Source organism: Haliotis rubra, unplaced genomic scaffold (genome assembly GCF_003918875.1).
Source record: "Haliotis rubra isolate DU_JTF1 unplaced genomic scaffold, ASM391887v1 Scf195, whole genome shotgun sequence".
Lineage (NCBI taxonomy): Eukaryota > Metazoa > Mollusca > Gastropoda > Lepetellida > Haliotidae > Haliotis > Haliotis rubra.
The window spans coordinates 469,092-487,759 of NW_025765947.1; the positions used below are offsets into that span (position 1 = coordinate 469,092).

The 18,668-nt window shown below is 37.0% G+C and overlaps 1 protein-coding gene across 1 annotated transcript in view; it reads left to right on the forward strand.

The window, feature by feature from the left end:
- The window catches only part of LOC124274839 (serine-rich adhesin for platelets-like), a 217,870-nt gene that overhangs the window by 147,341 nt on the left and 51,861 nt on the right, over nucleotides 1-18,668 (forward strand). Inside the window, 1 exon segment of the mRNA XM_046710203.1 lies at nucleotides 17,874-17,984. Within this exon segment, the coding sequence (XP_046566159.1) occupies nucleotides 17,874-17,984 (111 nt within the window).

The following is an 18,668-nucleotide window of genomic DNA, read 5'->3' on the forward strand; positions in this document are numbered from 1 at the left end:
CACAGTGGTAAACACCTCGTGTTGTTGGTTTCACACCTCGTGTTGTTGGTTTCACCACGATGGTAAACTTGTGTTGTTGGTTTCACCACCTCGTGTTTGTTTGTTTCACCACAGTGGTAAACACTTCAGTGGTAAACACCTCGTTGTTGGTTTCACCACAGTGGTAAACACCTCGTGTTGTTGGTTTCACCACAGTGGTAAACACCTCGTGTTTGTTGGTTTCACCACAGTGGTAAACACCTCATGTTGTTGGTTTCACCACAGTGGTAAACTCCTCGTGTTTGTTGGTTTCACCACAGTGGTAAACACCTCGAGTTTGTTGGTTTCACCACAGTGGTAAACTCCTCATGTTTGTTTGTTTCACCACAGTGGTAAACACCTTGTGTTGTTGGTTTCACCACAGTGGTAAACACCTCGTGTTGTTGGTTTCACCACAGTGGTAAACACCTTGTGTTGTTGGTTTCACCACAGTGGTAAACACCTCGTGATTGTTGGTTTCACCACAGTGGTAAACACCTTGTGTTGTTGGTTTCACCACAGTGGGAAACACCTTCTGTTTGTTGGTTTCACCACAGTGGTAAACACCTCGTGATTGTTGGTTTCACCACAGTGGGAAACACCTTCTGTTTGTTGGTTTCACCACAGTGGTAAACACCTCTTGTGTTCTTGTGTGTTGGTTTCACCACAGTGGTAAACACCTCGTGTTTGTTGGTTTCACCACAGTTGTAAACTCCTCGTGTTGTTGGTTTCACCACAGTGGTAAACACCTCGTGTTGTTGGTTTCACCACAGTGGTAAACACCTTGTGTTGTTGGTTTCACCACAGTGGTAAACACCTCGTGTGTGTTGGTTTCACCACAGTGGTAAACACTTCGTGATTGTTGGTTTCACCACAGTGGTAAACACCTTGTGTTGTTGGTTTCACCACAGTGGTAAACACCTCGTTGGTTTCTACACCACAGTGGTGTGTTGGTTTCACCACAGTAGTAAACACCTTGTGTTGTTGGTTTCACCACAGTGGTAAACACCTCGTGATTGAAGGTTTGACCACAGTGGTAAACACCTCCTGATTGAAGGTTTCACCACAGTGGTAAACACCTCGTGATTGAAGGTTTCACCACAGTGGTAAACACCTCGTGATTGTTGGTTTCACCACAGTGGTAAACACCTCGTGTTTGTTGGTTTCACCACAGTGGGAAACACCTAAGACCTCCACCACTTCAGACAATTCTCCCACATTAAACTGCCACGCTGTGGTATGACTGAAACACTGCTTAAAGCAGGATCAACCCAAGCTCACTCACTCACTCTGCAGAGGTAGTCTCTAAGTTAATCTACTTCTTGAACTTTGAGTGCCACAGACAGAAAGGGTAATAGTAACACCCATGCCAAGTCCAGTGAATCCACTGTCCATGTATTATCTCAGTTCGACATAGCAGACCATAATTACCCACACATTGACATAGAGCGGTCAGTGATTCATGGTAAAGGTAGCATAATTGATGTAATTTGACAAGGCTGACATGCCATCCACACAATGACCATCATGGCAGTTCCATCCACCGGTGTTTGTATGTAATTGTTGATGTATGTTTGCGAGATCAGATCAGGGTCACATCCCATTTCCTTCTCACAGTGGGCTGCTCACAATCCATTGACCTTATGGCTGACCGTCCCATCTAACCATCTTTATACGGTCATGAATCTAAGTGCTCCAGTCTTAAGAGATTAATTTGAATGTGTGAATAATTATCAAATGTCTGTTTATTTCAATTATAGGGATTGATGGATTGTTTCTAGAAAGTTTACGCATCCATTTTAGATAATTTCATTTGCCCTGTGATAGGAGGCATTCTATGCCTGGAGGTGAAACATAATGGCCGTTAAAGAGAGGATGGGGTATTCTTGATCTGATAGACAATTCTTGGGATCAGCGCCAGTCATTGAATGAAAGTTGTGTGGGTGGGTGAAACCTTGTCACGTGACATGCTATTGTCGTAAATCATCAGACTTGTGAAATAGTTACTGAAAATTAGTTCTGAGTGGTTAGCGACGACCCTGGCTACCACCCCATGTTTATGTCATACCTTCTTGCTCTACAGATATATACATTCTGGTCCTTCCTGAACATAACACAGAAGTTTATTCCAGTATGCCAGTATCGTATTTCGATTGTTTAGATTTATCATCCCAGTCATCAACATGTGTCTTGAAATTATTCTGTGTTTGGTTTTGACTAAATTCATCTCATAATTCTAAAAATATTATGCACTAATATCATGAAACAGGTCGTTCTGTGATATGATTGCGAGAATAATGTACAGAGTGATTATGGTTTTAGCAATATTCCAGCAATATCAGAGTGGGTGATAATGTAAAGAATAGATATTGAATAACATATTTAATTCAATTATATTTCGTGAAAATTACATTAATTTTCCAACCTGTTATCAGAAACCAGAATCAAATGACAGTTAAACTCGGCTGTTGCAAATACCTATAGCGTTTACGGTCATGACTGAAAGATGCCTTGAGGCCCATTTTGTCCTAAAGCTTCGTCCTTGTGTGATGATAGATAAAGGCTTGTAGAAATAGGCATGCTTCATACGTGGAAGTAGCTTATGGGAAGATAGCATCACTATTAATATGAAATTAAGACTTCTGGGACAAACAACTCTCAGGTCAGGTGAGAACTGGTGTGCTGTGACTAGAAAATATTTAAATATGTGGGAACAGTAGATTCTTGTGATGTGTTGGCTTAAGAAATTTGGAACATTAAATTTCTGTGGTGAAGGAGTATGCACACACTTCTCAGAGATTCATCTAGGATTCCAATCAAAGTGCCCTTAACAAGCAAGTTCACAAAAAATCTTGCAAATTTCAGAATTTGATTTTCTTCATGGCCATATTGTTGTGAATTTGTTAATCAAATAAGTAATTTACATTATCATTTGTTGCACTTTGGGACAAATATCTGCCTTTGAACAGGTCTAGATAAGTTTGATAAATTAATGTGAGAATAATTGCACAATTTCAGAATATTGCTTTAACATTACAATTGGAAATGGAAGAGTTGTCTCCCTTGTTTCACATTTTGCTGTTTCCATGGTATCCTGCAGCTATATTTTTTATCATCAAATAATGATATTAAATAGGAACACATACTAAAATATAAACTAATTGAAACTCAAGAGATATGTTGTTTTTCTTCGTGTCATGGATTTTAATTTGTCACTTCACATTTGAGTAAGCAGTAATTTACATAAAAAATAGACCGAATTAAAATGTTTACACCTACATTCGAGAACCTTAAATAAACTTAAAGTTCCTCACATGTTTGTGAGCTGACTGCTGCTAACATGGCTAATGTCAGGAGCTAAAGCTAAGGACCAACTGCAGTAAAACACATAACAATTTAGCGTCACTCCAGTTTCACAGACCTCCTCTATGCTTCCTGTGCACGACTTTAGCTTACAGAGGGCCAGTATTAGAAGATGCTGTTGACACAAGACACTGACATGCACAGAAGATGAGGGTGATTGGGGGGTGGGAGGGGTGATGAGGGAGGGATGAGAGTTGGTTCGGCGCCATAAACACGATCTTCAAAACTGCTGGTCTTTGCATGTGGATGAGGTAGAGGTGGTTGTGCAGAGTGTGCTTTAAGTCGACTCTGGGACTACGCGACACATCACGTCATGTTGAGAGTGTTTGTTGATGGAATCGTCATCCCTCTTGCTGATGCTTTCGTCACATTTTGTGCCATGTTTGTAAACAGATGACAGTGTGCTGGTCAGCATGTTGGCCTTGACATTGGGAGACCTTGACGTCCAAATTTGCTTCTACAGTGTCCAGGCTTGTATAGGTGCGTCAGAGAAACGTTTCTAATTAGATGTCTGGCCAGTCTCACATTCTCACATTCTCACATTCTCACTCGGCATTAGGAAACAGGTCACTGGCAGAGAAGGAAACAAGTGAGATTTCTTTCTCACATTTTTAAGATATCCAACCACTGACCCAGCTGAGAACCAACATTTCAGTTCAAGTTCAACATCCGAAAGAAAAAGGATTCAACAAATTATCAGGAAAAACAAAGTGATGTATTCTCATAAAAACAACATTCAGGAAAAGAGAAAAATACATAAAATCCCAAATGAGCTCTTCGTTATAAAAGCCCTCCATTTATAAAACTAAAACATTTGCAGAAACAATATAGACCATATCAGCTGATAATATAAAACATTTCCAATGTTGGGTTTGAAAGAAATGAAAATAACTGTTTGAAAACTGCATTGACTTGTGTTTTGAGTGATCTTTAAAAACAGGTCAAACAAACATCTTGTTATCAGCGAAGTAATCAATATTGACAGGTATTCACTTTCAGCCACACCCCATCATCCAACATCTTACTTACCGCTACGTTGTTCCAATAATTATCAAACAGAATGTTATTTACTTGATCACAATGTCACCTTTAGACTAAAAACAAAACCAGTTATATAAAATAAAATTTATCAAAAGCAAAAATGTTCAATTTACACATGTTAACTGGTATTAAAAAGGATATTGGTTTTGGTTTAAAAAGATTGAAGCGCCATATTTTGAAATTACCTGTGAAAACACACCTGAGGATGGAATCTTGTATAAACAGCATCCGACCTATGACCCCACTGCGAGGTCAGAGTTCAGCATGTGGAAGAACCAGCCAGTAGAATCGTTCTGTGTGGAGGGGTTATTTGTCTATTGCTTTCTAAATATAACAAGATGTTAGAAGGATGGAGAGTCTGCTCAAATGATGAAAACCGTCTCGGAGACAAGTGATGAGTAGAGAAGCTCAAAAAACGATGTACAACGTTTGGAAATGGTGATGCTGAAAGTGTTATTGTGAATCTCGATTCTGATCTGTACAGCATGCATCTGAAGGAGCTGTTAAGGTTCACCAATACACAAACAATATTGGCTGAAAGTGTGGAACATTTCAAGAAATTGCGGATCATCGATTGTTTACCGCAGGTAGGGTGATTGTCATGATTTCCTATCTTTGGAACTATCATACATGGACTATATGTGTGTGTTAATGCTATGTGTGTTCTTTGGGATTGGAGGTGAGATATCATTGTTGATGAATTGTATTAAAAGGTTATTATCACCAGAATTGACCATGACAGTATTCTAAATATTTAGGTAGTCTTATTTCACATTCAATGACAGGGGTATTGGAGGGTATTTGTTAATATTCACAAGATGTATTGTGTCAAATATACATTGCAGATACTCAGCTGATGGCTTGTTTCTGGATAAAGTTGTCCTTTATATATAGATATGTTTTACAGTCGTTCACATGATCAGCCAGACAACATGTTTCTTTAGTGTGTGAAAACCATACATGAGGACACTTGGTTACTATTTGGGCTATCTTTATTTTACTGGCAATGATCTTTGCAATGTTTTAAAAATTTATAAAATGTTGACAAATTTAATAAAATTTAAATTTAAATTGAATATTTCATGAAAGAAATGATGGTGTTATGTGGTAGGTCAGTGAAATGGACTAAGATTGGACACTGATTGCCACAATGATTCTGGTTCCAAATTGATTTTAGGGATCTTGCATACATCAAGAGAGGTCTAGTTCTGTGCTTATCATTCAGCTTATTTTAATGGCTGTCAGTTTTGTATCATAAAGATACATATATAGCTGGAAACATGTAAGATTATAACATAATCTGCGATATTAACTCAGATTCCAATAATGATTAAATCTTCCAAAAGATAATTTGACTTTGAATAAATCATTTGTAAACCAGTTCATGAAGAATTGTTCTGTAAAATAATATACTTATGATTTTACACTTTGATACTTTTTAAAGTTTTTAATCATCAATTTTCATTTTATTATGCTGATTCATGTTTACATGTGTATAAAAATAATATTTTTATTAACCAATATCGCCAAACTATCCGTGCCCTTGACTGGAAAAGTCTGGTGTACATTTCAACACAGAAGAGTATAATGAGAGCCTGTCACTCAAATGAAAAATGAAGATTCAATATTGTTTTAATGGATATACAGGCTACTCCATCCATAATAAGCAAAATTCAACCTGAATCAACAACACTGAACAATATCACAGTAGGGCTTGAAATAATAAGTGCGCTCAACGTGACTGAAAACAGCGTTATTCATAGTAAAACAGTGGCCTGTCTGGGCGAAGGGGTATATGCACACCAAATGCGTCATCCTCCAATATTTAGGTTTAAAGGTGACACCAAATGGAGGAAGCAAAGGATCAAATTCATTAATGCTCCATAGTTTAAAGAGGGGCCCTGTTTATCTTTATTTAATGTTTTCTTATAGCGGTGTTATGTGACAGTTAGATCTCATGATCAAGTGGAAGAATAGGGTATTTTGTTCAAGGGTAATTTAAATAAAATACTTGCCATGGTTACAATTTGATTAAGTTTTTAAATAAATCTTTATTTTTGCTTTTAAAGATTGCATCGTTTGTGCTATGTGTATGACAACTAGTTACAACTTTGGGCTGTGATGTGTTACTGTCTTCAACTGTTTATGGATGTGTTCCAATCAGTGTGTGAAAACAAGCTTTCAAGATTCTTATTTTGTTTTAGGTTTTGAAGTTTTGCATAATCATAACATTATTTTTAGTTTATAATAGGGGGGATGTTTTAATCATTTTGTGAAGAATTTATAATTGAACACTTCTAAATCTTTTGAGTTGTTAACTGTGATGGGTAGTGTTAAATATCACATTTATCATCCTTTACTTTACAGTGTTAATTTTAAAAGATTTGTATGAAAATATGTATTTGTATGTATTGACTAGGTCATCATCTCACCCTATTCTTAGACAACTCATTGTACCAAGTTTTGCTTCAGAGATTTCATTAACTCTGAATGTCATTAGGAAGATGAAGCAGAGCTGTCAAAATAAAATACAATATTCCTCTTTTGCCTGAAGATCTCATTTCTTCCAACAGAACTGATTAAAAGCAACAAAAACATTTTAATAGTTGTGTTGCATAGCTGCGGAACTCCCCAAATAGTCTATGAGTCTAGGTATATACAGCATTTTAAATAACCGAAAATATCCATCCTGTGCATCTGGTAACCCATTCAAAAATGCTCATCGTTATTTCTTAGAGAGTTCATTATGCAATCAGCATGGAAAAATCCTGTTTAAAGCTATTCAAAATGTTAGTGATTGCAATTCTGTGATTACATTCTCTGTTCTTTTAGATGCCATTACAGATCTGATTGATCATAAACATGAAGTTATGCTAAACAAGTAGTATTCTTTCTCTGTACCTTTTGTATTATAATATTTCCCTTCTAAATGGCAGTCTCCATGTGTGTCCATTTCTAATAGTTGCTTGTGAAGTTCCGATCCTTTTCACTTTTTGAATAAAAAATGTTTAAACTAACTAAAAACCCAACTCTGGCCTTGTAATGAAGAGCATGTCATTCCTCAAATCTGGTTGAGCTATTTAGGGCCATTAAGAGTTATTTGGTCGATATCCATGTGTAACGTTGTGTGGTCCGACTGTTAGTTGGTCACCAAGAGGATGTCTCCGAAGGAAGGAAGTTTGACAAGAAAAGACATCAATAACTTGGGTTGTCGTGGTTGAACCACTGACCGTGATTGACCGAGTGCAGCTACCTCTCTGCTGTGGTCAGATGTCAACACCTGATAATCCATAGTAATTTGTGTGGGCGAAGAGAATGTGACAAAATTTTACAAATGTCGAACAATTATTATGTTCGTGTGAAAAGTGAAAAGAATTTCGAGGAAGGTGGTTCCAGTTTAACTTCAAATTCGAAAGAAAATCTTTTAGATCCTTTTCAAGTCATTAAAGCTTAGTAGATGGTAAAAAGATTTCAGATTCTTATTTCTATATGTTGTTTTCAATTAGTTCCTTTTGTTTCATTATTCTTGTAATAATGCATATGTATAAATTACCTCTAATAGGAATGATTTAAACAATAAACAATATTGAAATCATTTGAAAATTTTGAAACAGCTTCCATTAAATATTATATGTCTTCCCGATTTGAGAAATATTACACAAAGCAAGGAGATTTTCAAGGCTAGATGTAAGAAATAGCATGATAGCAAATGCGAAGAAAACATTTCAAGAACAAAGATCACTGTTAACAAAAAGACGTAAATGAAACTCATCTCATCACACTATAATCTTTTCACCCTGTCATTGCCAAGGCCACAACACGTGACACTGAAAATTATACCATTTACTGCCCTCTTGGACAATTCCAATGCCAGTTCCACTTATTAACACTGAAGTTTGAAAAACTGTGCCAAAAGGGTTCTTTAACAAAGATTATTTTTGATCACGTTTCATCCAAGTTAAAAGGATAATCCCCCCAGCGATGATATCTGTGTGCCGTCTGTTTGAAGACGAATTATTGCCAGACGTTTTTGACGTTTGCTTGAGCTCACGTTTTATGTAAGCTGCAATGCCTAGACCTGCATCCAAAAGTTAACTGTTTGTTTACGAGGGTCATGATTATACTGCATGATGTGGGGAATGGCATAAGCTTGATTTTGTCTTTGGTAAAGACGTATTACATCCTTCAGACAGTATTTTCACACATAGAAATTTGATTGTGGATACATACTCGGGAATACAGAAAAGACGATCTCAAGAATTAGGTATACAAACTCTGTACTTCAAAGCCCCCCTGTGGCTGTTTGAGGGGTCAGAGTTCAGGCATGTGAGCAGGAATGGCCGGCAAAAGAGGGCTAAACAAATCTGTGTATTAACCTGATATTTTTTGAGTGAGCATGCGGAAGTCTGAGCTTAGTGGCAATCTCTGTGTAAACTGTCATATATTTCTTGTCACACCAAAGTGCTAATTGAAATAGGTCCTGTCGACCCACAGACGTTTAACCCAGCCCTACTCGTCAATATCGACGGTTCTTCAGACAAAAGGCCTCAAAGTTCATAAGCTTTTTTGTTTAAAGATTTCGAAATGGTCAAAGGTCAATGAAAAATTTATTATAGTATAGTTATAGTAGATTCATCTCATACATTTTTGGCCTTAGTATGGGGCTATATTTGTTAAACTTTTAACCCACTCATCAACCTAATGCTACGGTGGATGCTAATTCGGAACTGGGGCAGCAGCAACCAGGCTGAAATATCCTGGGACACATAGGTTAAGGGTTAATTGCTAATCATCAAAATTCACCATGTATGTGAAAGCTAACCCTTAATGCACAAAATCCTTGAAGAAAAACTTCAAACTAAAATGTGTTTAGGTTTGTTGTTCAGGTGAAGTTTGAGTCACAGTCAGGGGTATTAGTAAGCCCTGCTTTCATTTGGGGGCTTGTTGGTCTCAGTAGGGACATACATAATGACTCCTTTCAGATTGGGGGCGGTGGGGTAGCGTAGTGGTTAAAGCATTCGCTCGATCACGCCGAAGACCCAGGTTCGATTCCCCACATGGGTACAATATGTGAAGCCCATTTCTGGTGTCCCCCGCCGTGATATAGCTGGAATATTGCTAAAAGCTCGTAAAAACTTAACTCTAACTCAGACTCTAGAGTTGTTGTAACGCTTTCATTCTTCATCTGGTTCCAAATAATCAGTGTCATTCGGGACCCTGGTCTCCTAAACCAATCATTCAGATTGATCTAGAGTTGTTATAAGGAAATCTGAAGGCTTTGTGTTGGTTAATTGTTTGGGTTTGAACCCAGTCTGCTTTGACCATTCTTCATCTGGTTACCAAATAATCAAAATAGTGTGATTCTGTATAGGACCCTGGTCTCACTGACTCATGGGTACAATGGGTAAAGCGTGATATAACAATCTGGATTGTGAGACCCCAGCTGTATCAGTTTATATTGCTGGAATATTGCTGAAAGTGGTGTAAAACTCAATCACTCATTTCCAAATTGATTGGTGCCAGAAACTAGACAATCCAGTGATAAACATCATGAACACTGATCTATGCAGTTATTGATGGTATATTGCTAAAAGTGGCTCACTAACATAACACTAAAATAAACTCACTAACTCACCTATCAATCACACAGTGTGATGATTAGTCTAATTATATGAAATCAAGTCAATATGATCATAATTATAATGTGTTTTGTCATATGATGCTCACCATTCAAATCTGAATTGTTTTTCATTACGGTTGCATTTTAGTAGATTTATTGAGGGTGGGGTCATATTCGCATATATCTATTTACCAATATCATTAACATATTCTGTCTACTTATCCATTAAACATGGTTTAAGCAATCATATAATGGGAAGTGGACAGAAAATGAATTGTCATGGAGCCAGAGGCAGTCTAGACAAGAACAGTTAAGATAGTAGATGGTCAGATTTGATGGAGTCGTCAGGACGTTGGATCAGGAACTGATATGAACTCATCAAGGAAATCTTGTGACCTTAGTGTCCCAAGTGTCACAGATTCTGGGTATCAAGACACGGGTTTGTTGACGTGGGCAGGGTGTGATAGAGGATGAGAGGTTGTGATCGGTTTCATCGGAGTGCCTTTAGAAGGTGCTGCAGAAACACCTGGGTTTATCTGATGACCCCTTCACCAGGAGGGAGGGATGACATTCAAGATGTACATGGTATACTTGAGGTATGTGATATACAATGTATACTTCATAAATACATGCTATATGATGCATGTGATATACATGGTGTACATGATATATATATATACATGATGTCCTTGAATATGAGTGAGTCAGTTTGGTTTTATGCTGCTTTTAGCAATATTCCAGCAATATCACGGTGGGGGACACCAGAAATGGGCTTCACACATTGTACCCATGTGGGGAATCAAACCCGGATCTTTGGTGTGATGAGCGAACGCTTTAACCATTAGACTAACCGACTATCCCCCTCGATTATGATATATTGATATTTATGATATACATGGTATGCTTGGTATATTATATATATGGTGTATTTTAGTGATGTATTTACATGGTGTATTTTATGAACAGTCAAACACAATTGTGTCAAAGTTGGAGCGATCTACGTAATTACACCAAGGTTTAATACCACTGAAAAATGTTGAATAAGAGACAACATTATGTTCAACACATCAGCATTTTAAGGCAACAGTGATTAACTCTTATGGACATATCAGTACTTTATTAATCTTCTGATTGAAATATGTCATCAATGCTGTGATATCGAACCTGGAAACCATTAGTTTAAATGTTATCAACATCAGACTTTCTTCACTTGATTGTAGACATAGTAGCTGCAAATAATATTCAGAAATAGCTCTGTTTGCAAATAGTATACAAGTGAATAATGTTTAGAACCATGACCAGGTGGATTAAACAACATTGCAGGAATAATCTGATAAGCATGAGGTTTGAGTTTTGTACTGTCAAATACAAAATACTTTGGACTAAATTATTGAACATTAAAGATAAAAGTTAATTTGTCTTCCTGAAGAAAGCAATCCATCCAAACTATTTATGGTCTATGTGTTTTAGTACTGTCTATGTTCTCCATTCACCCCACTCTCCATGGTTCTGTGGCCATTAGATTGTTTATTCAGCTCAGTCAATTGAATCAACCCGTACCAGAATCTCTAACTCCTCAACCATAGATTCAAATCTCAAGCACCAGTTAAATTCATGTGAAGGGGCTTAATACGAACATTGGATTTCTAATCCATAGCTATAAACTTTCTGTTTTCATTGTATTGAGTTAAAAGGTTTCAGCCGATTCCCCTAATCCCTCCCCCTTCATCGTGAAGCCCCTTTTAGGTTATAATCAGCCTGATTGTTGTCACCCTAGTGGGTTGTCCCGATGACCTTGGGTTGTCCCGGTGCTCTGGGGGACCTCTAGATACAGGAGGATTTTATCTGATACTATAGGATATCGTCCAAACACTCCTGGATATTGTTCTGATATCCCAGCATATCATCCATATGACCAAGCATATTGTGAATATTCCCCAAGATGTCATTCCGATGTTTCAAGAAATGATGCCATAGAATATTGTCCCAATATAACTAGATATCATGCAGATACCTTAGGATATTTTCTGCATATTATCCATGCATCTCAGTATACCCTAGGATATTATCCATACATCTCAATATACCCTAGGATATTATCAAATACCCCTCAGGTATACAGAAAATATGAAGGTATATCCCAGGATATTATCAAAATAAGATATCTACAGAAAATATTGAAATATTTCAAGGTACCTTGCAAATATCCCAGGATATCATCAAAATACCCCAAGATATCCAGATACTAGAAAATATTGAAATATTTTAAGGTACCTTGCAGATATACCAGGATATCATAAAATTATCCCAATATATTCAGATACCACAAAATATTGAAGTATCCTTAAGGTATGTTGCAAATATCCTAGGATATCATCAAAATACCCCAAGATACCCCAAGATATCCAAATGCCACAAAATATCAGGTAATCTCAAGGTATCTTGCAAATATCACAGGATATTATCAAAATACCACAAGATATCCACATAATAAAAATGTTGAAGTATCTCAAGGTATCTTGCAAATATGCCAGGATATCATCAACATACCCTAAGATATCAAGATACCAACAAATATCTGGGTACCTCAAGGTATCTCACAGATACCCATACAGTGACCATCCCCATTAGCGGGCAGTCCATCGAGTTGAGGTGAAGAGGAAGCCTGTTGTTTCACCTGTCTTCGTCGTGGCCTGTGTTGGGGTGAAGACAGGGCGCCCTCAGGCCATTTTGTATTGTCCTACAGAGGCCACGGCAGGTTGTCCGCTGAAACCAGGCATTGAGTCAGGCACTGGTTGACCATCAGCATGGGGTCCCTCTCAGCAGATTGGGGGCGAGGGGCTTGTATTACACCTTGATTCCTACCTCCTAGACAGGAGAGGGAAGATAAGTTATTTCCTGTTGTCCGTGTGGAGGTTATGAATGTGGACGGCACAGAGTGACAACGTGGTGCGTGACGTTTGGAGAGATTTCAGGCGGGATTGTACACTAAACAGAATCATGTTATGAGTACCTGGGTGGTTTGACAGCCCTATCAGTAAGTATACCTGTCAGCACTTTATATCTCAGGTGGTTTTTAGTTGAACTAATTCTACCAACTGTCAGTAAAACAATGACTTTTTATACAAGCAACTGTCAGCTTGTTATTAACAGATATGTTTAACAACAATATGACGAGTTTGTGTTGTTAATTCTTCTCCAGTGTAAATATGTCTTAACTATTTGCATACCAATTTCACAAGTAGATCAATAAGACTTTAAAAATTGCATATATATTTATATTTAGCGCTTTGAGCAAGATATTCATCCTAGAAAGGCACTATAAACGTGGACTATTATTATTATAATTATTATTATTATCATTGTCATATATTCAGTCATTCACAATGTGTCAAAGAATGAAAATTTATTAACACAATTTTTGGAAAAAATTATGGACAGAATTAGCATTTTGATAAATATTTCAGCCTGAACCACTCCCACATTATTGCATGTCTTGGAAGGAATCTATTTCTTAACACCTACTCGTAATGTATGTCAGCCAGTCCCCTTGACGGAGCTCACGTCCTATCCTTCCTTGAACGAGTCGAAAAAATGAACATTAACATTCTTAGTGTTCATATGACATCCCTGTAAATCAGTTGTAATACCTCACATGATGGTAACAATCCACAAGGTGCTTGTAGTATAGAGGGCTCTGTTTCGTGGAAGTATGAAGACGTTGTGTTTGATTGTTTGATTGTTGTTTGAGTTGCGATTAGAACATGACAGCTATGTCATCGAGGGTCGTTATTTGTCGTTGTTTCAACACTGAAAATATTTCAGCGGTTACATCACCTGGAAATCATAAATGAAATATGTCTTGTCATACTTTCAATCGCCTGTCATTGTTGATCATGTTAATGTGTTTTTTGATAATATGCCGAACAGGATATTTCTCAGTGTTAGATTTTTGGCAGTATGTCGCTTTGAAATCATTCGAATGTTTGGTTAAAGTTTGTTGAGAAACACACTGATGGTTGTAATCATTGTAATTCTGAATTTCAACCTTCATTTTCCTGTTTACAAAACCTAAGTACAAATTTGTGTAATATTTCTCTGACTTTCATTGACGTAAGAGATTTATAAATGTTATGCAGTGTTGCCACAAGATAAATTAATGTTTTTCTTGTACAAATACATTAACGGATGTGTGAATCAATTTTCAACTCCGACTTGTAAACCTGATCCTTTCAACATTGTAACCATGTGTATAATATACCACCCAAAAGAAATCAAGGCAAACATTCTCTCATGTTATTATAATTGATCAGTTACTGCATGCAGATAGCATGTCACTGAACTCGATTTGGGTTCATTTTGTCACAAATGTCACATTTTAATGTCGGACTTACAGGATATTTTGTAATTAGCTTTCTGCCTGTCAAAAAGTATGTATCTAAAGGGAAGGCATTTTTGACACTTTCATTTTAAATCAGTGGTGTGAATGTCAATTGGGGGTCTGATCTGCCTCCCACTTTGTTCAGCAAGGACCTAGTGAGAGCTATAGTTATTGTACCTCAGCCCACGTGTTCACCATGTTTTTTCTGCTTGACTGCTCGTTAGGTTGTTGTTGGTCTGTACTTACCTGGGGCTGTTGTATTCTTACCTGGGGTCAGATGTCAATTGTCATTAGAATTGTTGATGGAGTGATAATATGAGTTATTCGTATCAAGTCTATTGTAGTTTTGGAACAGTTGACTTAAGCTGATGTCCCACAGGTTGGGGAATAAAGCTTTGAGATATTTTACATTGATTTTAAATCGTCAGGGTTTAAAGCTCATTCCACCATGATATTAATGATGATTTAATTCTGTTGGTTAGTTTTACTAAATTTGACGAGTTGAATGAGCAATCATCGTTTCTGATCACTAAATGGAATGCATAAGCACAATAGAGTCTCTGAGTCTGTTTAAAATATAATGCATTTAACTCAAGGTAGAATGGACATACACCTATTCTTTTCTAAATTTTGTGATGGTTTATTGTTATTTAAACACCACTAAGTGTTACATTTAAAACCTCACACAAGTACTTTTGGCTTTCATTGATGTTTTGTGGCGTTTATTCAGTGATCCTCCAAATTTGAAATAGAACAGGTTTATCTCCATATTATGTGAGTTTTAAACCATTTGATCCCTGTTCTTTTATCTTCCTCTCAATGACATCAGGATTTTATCTTTTTGTTATCTATTGTTTTATTATTTTTTGTCAAATCTCTATACAAACCGTCTCTCGCAGGTGATAAAACTCTTTGTATCATTCACTCTTTATGATTGTTAGGTGTAAAACAATGTCAAATATTAGCACAGTACTTTCCACTTCATTGATTGAATAAGATCAATACAATTTGAAATATTCCTCCACTTTTAATGATTGCAATTGATACAAAATATCTACCCGCACCCAATAAAAACACATTCACTGAATCAAACACAATAGGTAGCAACCTCATCCAGTCTCATTGAGTGTTGAACTGAGGTAATTCCTGAATTTTGCTGAATTTTTATACAGACCAGAATCAAATAATACCTTTTTCCATAAATAATAATGCCCAATATATAGTCATCCCTCGCCATAACACGTGTCTCGGGTCGCTGAATTTCACTAGTTTACAACGTGATTATTCTGAGCTCAACATCAGATTGTTGATACGTTGTTTTTGATGATGTGAAGATGTGTGATTGCTGGGCAACCTTTTTATTGGAGACACGGATTACCCAGCAGTTTAACCGAATCCGTGGGATTGCGAATGGCGTTATTGCGAGGGATGACTGTATTTTATTATTTTATTGTAGACATTGTTAACGTGGCTTATTGCTGGGTGAAACGATGTATATCTTGGGACTGGAAGTATTTGACATCAGAGATGTTGCAATTGGTCACTCATGGGTAATAGCCCACCCTCAAATTTGTAAGAAATGAATCAGATTTACTCGTGGGCCTATACCTGTGACACTACGGTATGAGTTTAAATGTGAAATGTCAGTATGACCAGGCCAACTGGTCATGGTTGACTGGCCGACGTATGTAAATGTAGACGTGGCTTATAGCGAGATGTAGGCTAGCTCCAAAACGTCTCCTTGGACTCTGTTCCACACACTCTTATCCTCTTGACACAGATTTATAATGCTTTGATGTTACCTGATACACGCAGGGCCATTAATACAGTTGATGGCATGGTGCTTTTTGTTGCCAGGAAAGGTATACCCCTGCACTTTCACACACACAATAATGGGGCAAGACTAACGCTTAGTCTCTGAATATATATAATTTTGATTGTAACAAATAAACCCATTCAAATTGAAAAGGAGCCCAAGGGAGACCAGTGATTTAACCTAGGATCTAGACTTGTTTCATTTAGGGCTTTAGCATTGCAGAGAGAGCTAAGCTGTAGGGAAATTATGGTTTAGGAACTGTTAGACAGAATATCATGGGGCATGTATATTGTATGAATTTTCTTAAAGAAATCAAACCACTTTATAATTATATTTTTCGAGGAAAAGTTTTGAAATTAAAAGGTATTAATGTTTGATATAGTCTGTCTCACAGTCCCTGAACCACATTAATTTCCCTACTGCCAAGCCCTATCTGCAGTGCTAAAGCCCTAAATAAAGCAAGTCTAGATTTCCTCAGGTTCAGAATCTCTGGTCTCCCTAGGGCTCCTTTTCAATATAAATGGGCTTGTTTGTTACTATCAAAATTATATATATTCAGAGACTAAGCCTTAGTCTAATGTTTGATAGTACTCAAAAGAAGTTAAGCACAGCCTATTTTCATATGACTATAGTTAATCTGTCAAGCAATTGGGTCCGTTCCTAAACTTTTTTGAGTAGTATATTACTTTTTATTTCCAAATTGTTAAACTTGTTTGGAAGTTTGATGACTGCTAAAAATAATTAAGTAGAAGGGCTTTACTTGGATTGTGTAAAAGCTTGACAAAAAATGTTAGTGGGAAAAGAAATGTGGATGCAAAAAAACTTGTGTTTTGAGCAGACTATATTTTCAGCATGTTGGACCAGATATCTGAGGACTTTCATTGAATAATCATCATATAAGACATGTTACGTCATGTCACACCATGTCACGTCATTATTTAACACTTAACCCTTCTAAGATCAAATCGAGTATTCATTTGACTCAAATCAGAATCCAAAAATCCAGAAGAACCATAGCGAAAGCAAAAGAAAGCTTGCCAGAGATGTTATAGTAATTCTGTACTGGCAGCCATGAGAGTGTGCCTAATCTTTTCACACGCAAACAGATCTACAGTTATCACATACGAAGAGACACTCCTCATTTAGATCCCTCCCTGGCTCTGTGACAGGGGAGATTACATGTGGTTTAATGCGAAGAAAATCACAGTTTAACTTTCAAATGTTGCACTATGTTCTGCTCAAGCTTCTTAATGCAACAGTAAACTTGGTTCTAAAGAATGTTACTTTTTTTTCAGTTTCTCGTTTTTTATAACTGTTTTTTGTCACAGACCTATTCAAGAGAGGTCTAGAGGTTTTGGTCCAAGAATTCTTGAAATTCCTGTTGTTTGCCAGAAATGGGTCTTTAACCCCAAATTTTAAACAAAATTTTAAAACGAGGCTGTTTGACTTTGAACTTGTAGATTTCGGTAACAGATGCCGTGGAAAAAGATATGTCATGAGTTATTTTGGAATTGCAACCATTGATGGTTGTAGGGCAGGTGAAGAATTGCAATTTCATCTCTGTTTTGTAAAAGACAAAAGAACACAAAGTATAAGAAGTCAACATTATACTTCATTTTGTGTTCTTCTTCCAGATCAAGAGCATCCCGGAATACGACAAGTATTTAAATGATCTTCTCGATGAAACAGATTCAAGTCATACAGACTTTGATGACTTGAAGAAGGCCGTGGACAAGGTTAATAATGTAAGTAGCCTTTTTGTTTCCCAAATTACATCATCATTCCTGCTTTGAAGACTAAGTACCAACTGTTAATGTCACAAGACGTTAACACAGACCTGATTAGCATGAAGCTGCGAAAAAGCAAAACGGTTCATGGCGGAATGAGTTTCAAAGGTCAGTTTGGTAGACAATCGTCTGTTTGACTGAAGCGGAGCTTTGCCTCCTAACGACCAAGATTACACATTTGTGAGTACAAAAACAATTAGAGACCTTTGACTGTGACCTTGTCAAATGTTTTTTGTAAGTGTTAGCAGAAAGGTCAAGGTCAACCTGAAAGGATAAGCAGTGTTCCGAATGTCTGAAATGCAAAAGAAAAGAAAGAAAAATTCTTGACACCGTTAATGATGCTGAAGATTTCGTTGTTGCCAGAGGTTCGAAATACTTCTACGTCAAGTGTAGATACAGGCAAGACGTCACCTCAGTTGCGGACTTGCGAGATTTTCAAAGATTTATGTATACTTCAGACACAACTTGATTTGTAACTATATTGATTATATTTTCTTGAAAAATAATAATTAAAATACAATACCATATTTTCCCTATATTTAATGTGGGGGGCTGTCGCAGCTTAGTGGTTAAATTGTTCCCTCGCCACATCGGTTCCCCACATTAGTCCTGTCAAAAACACCTCCCCCTTCAAAATAATAA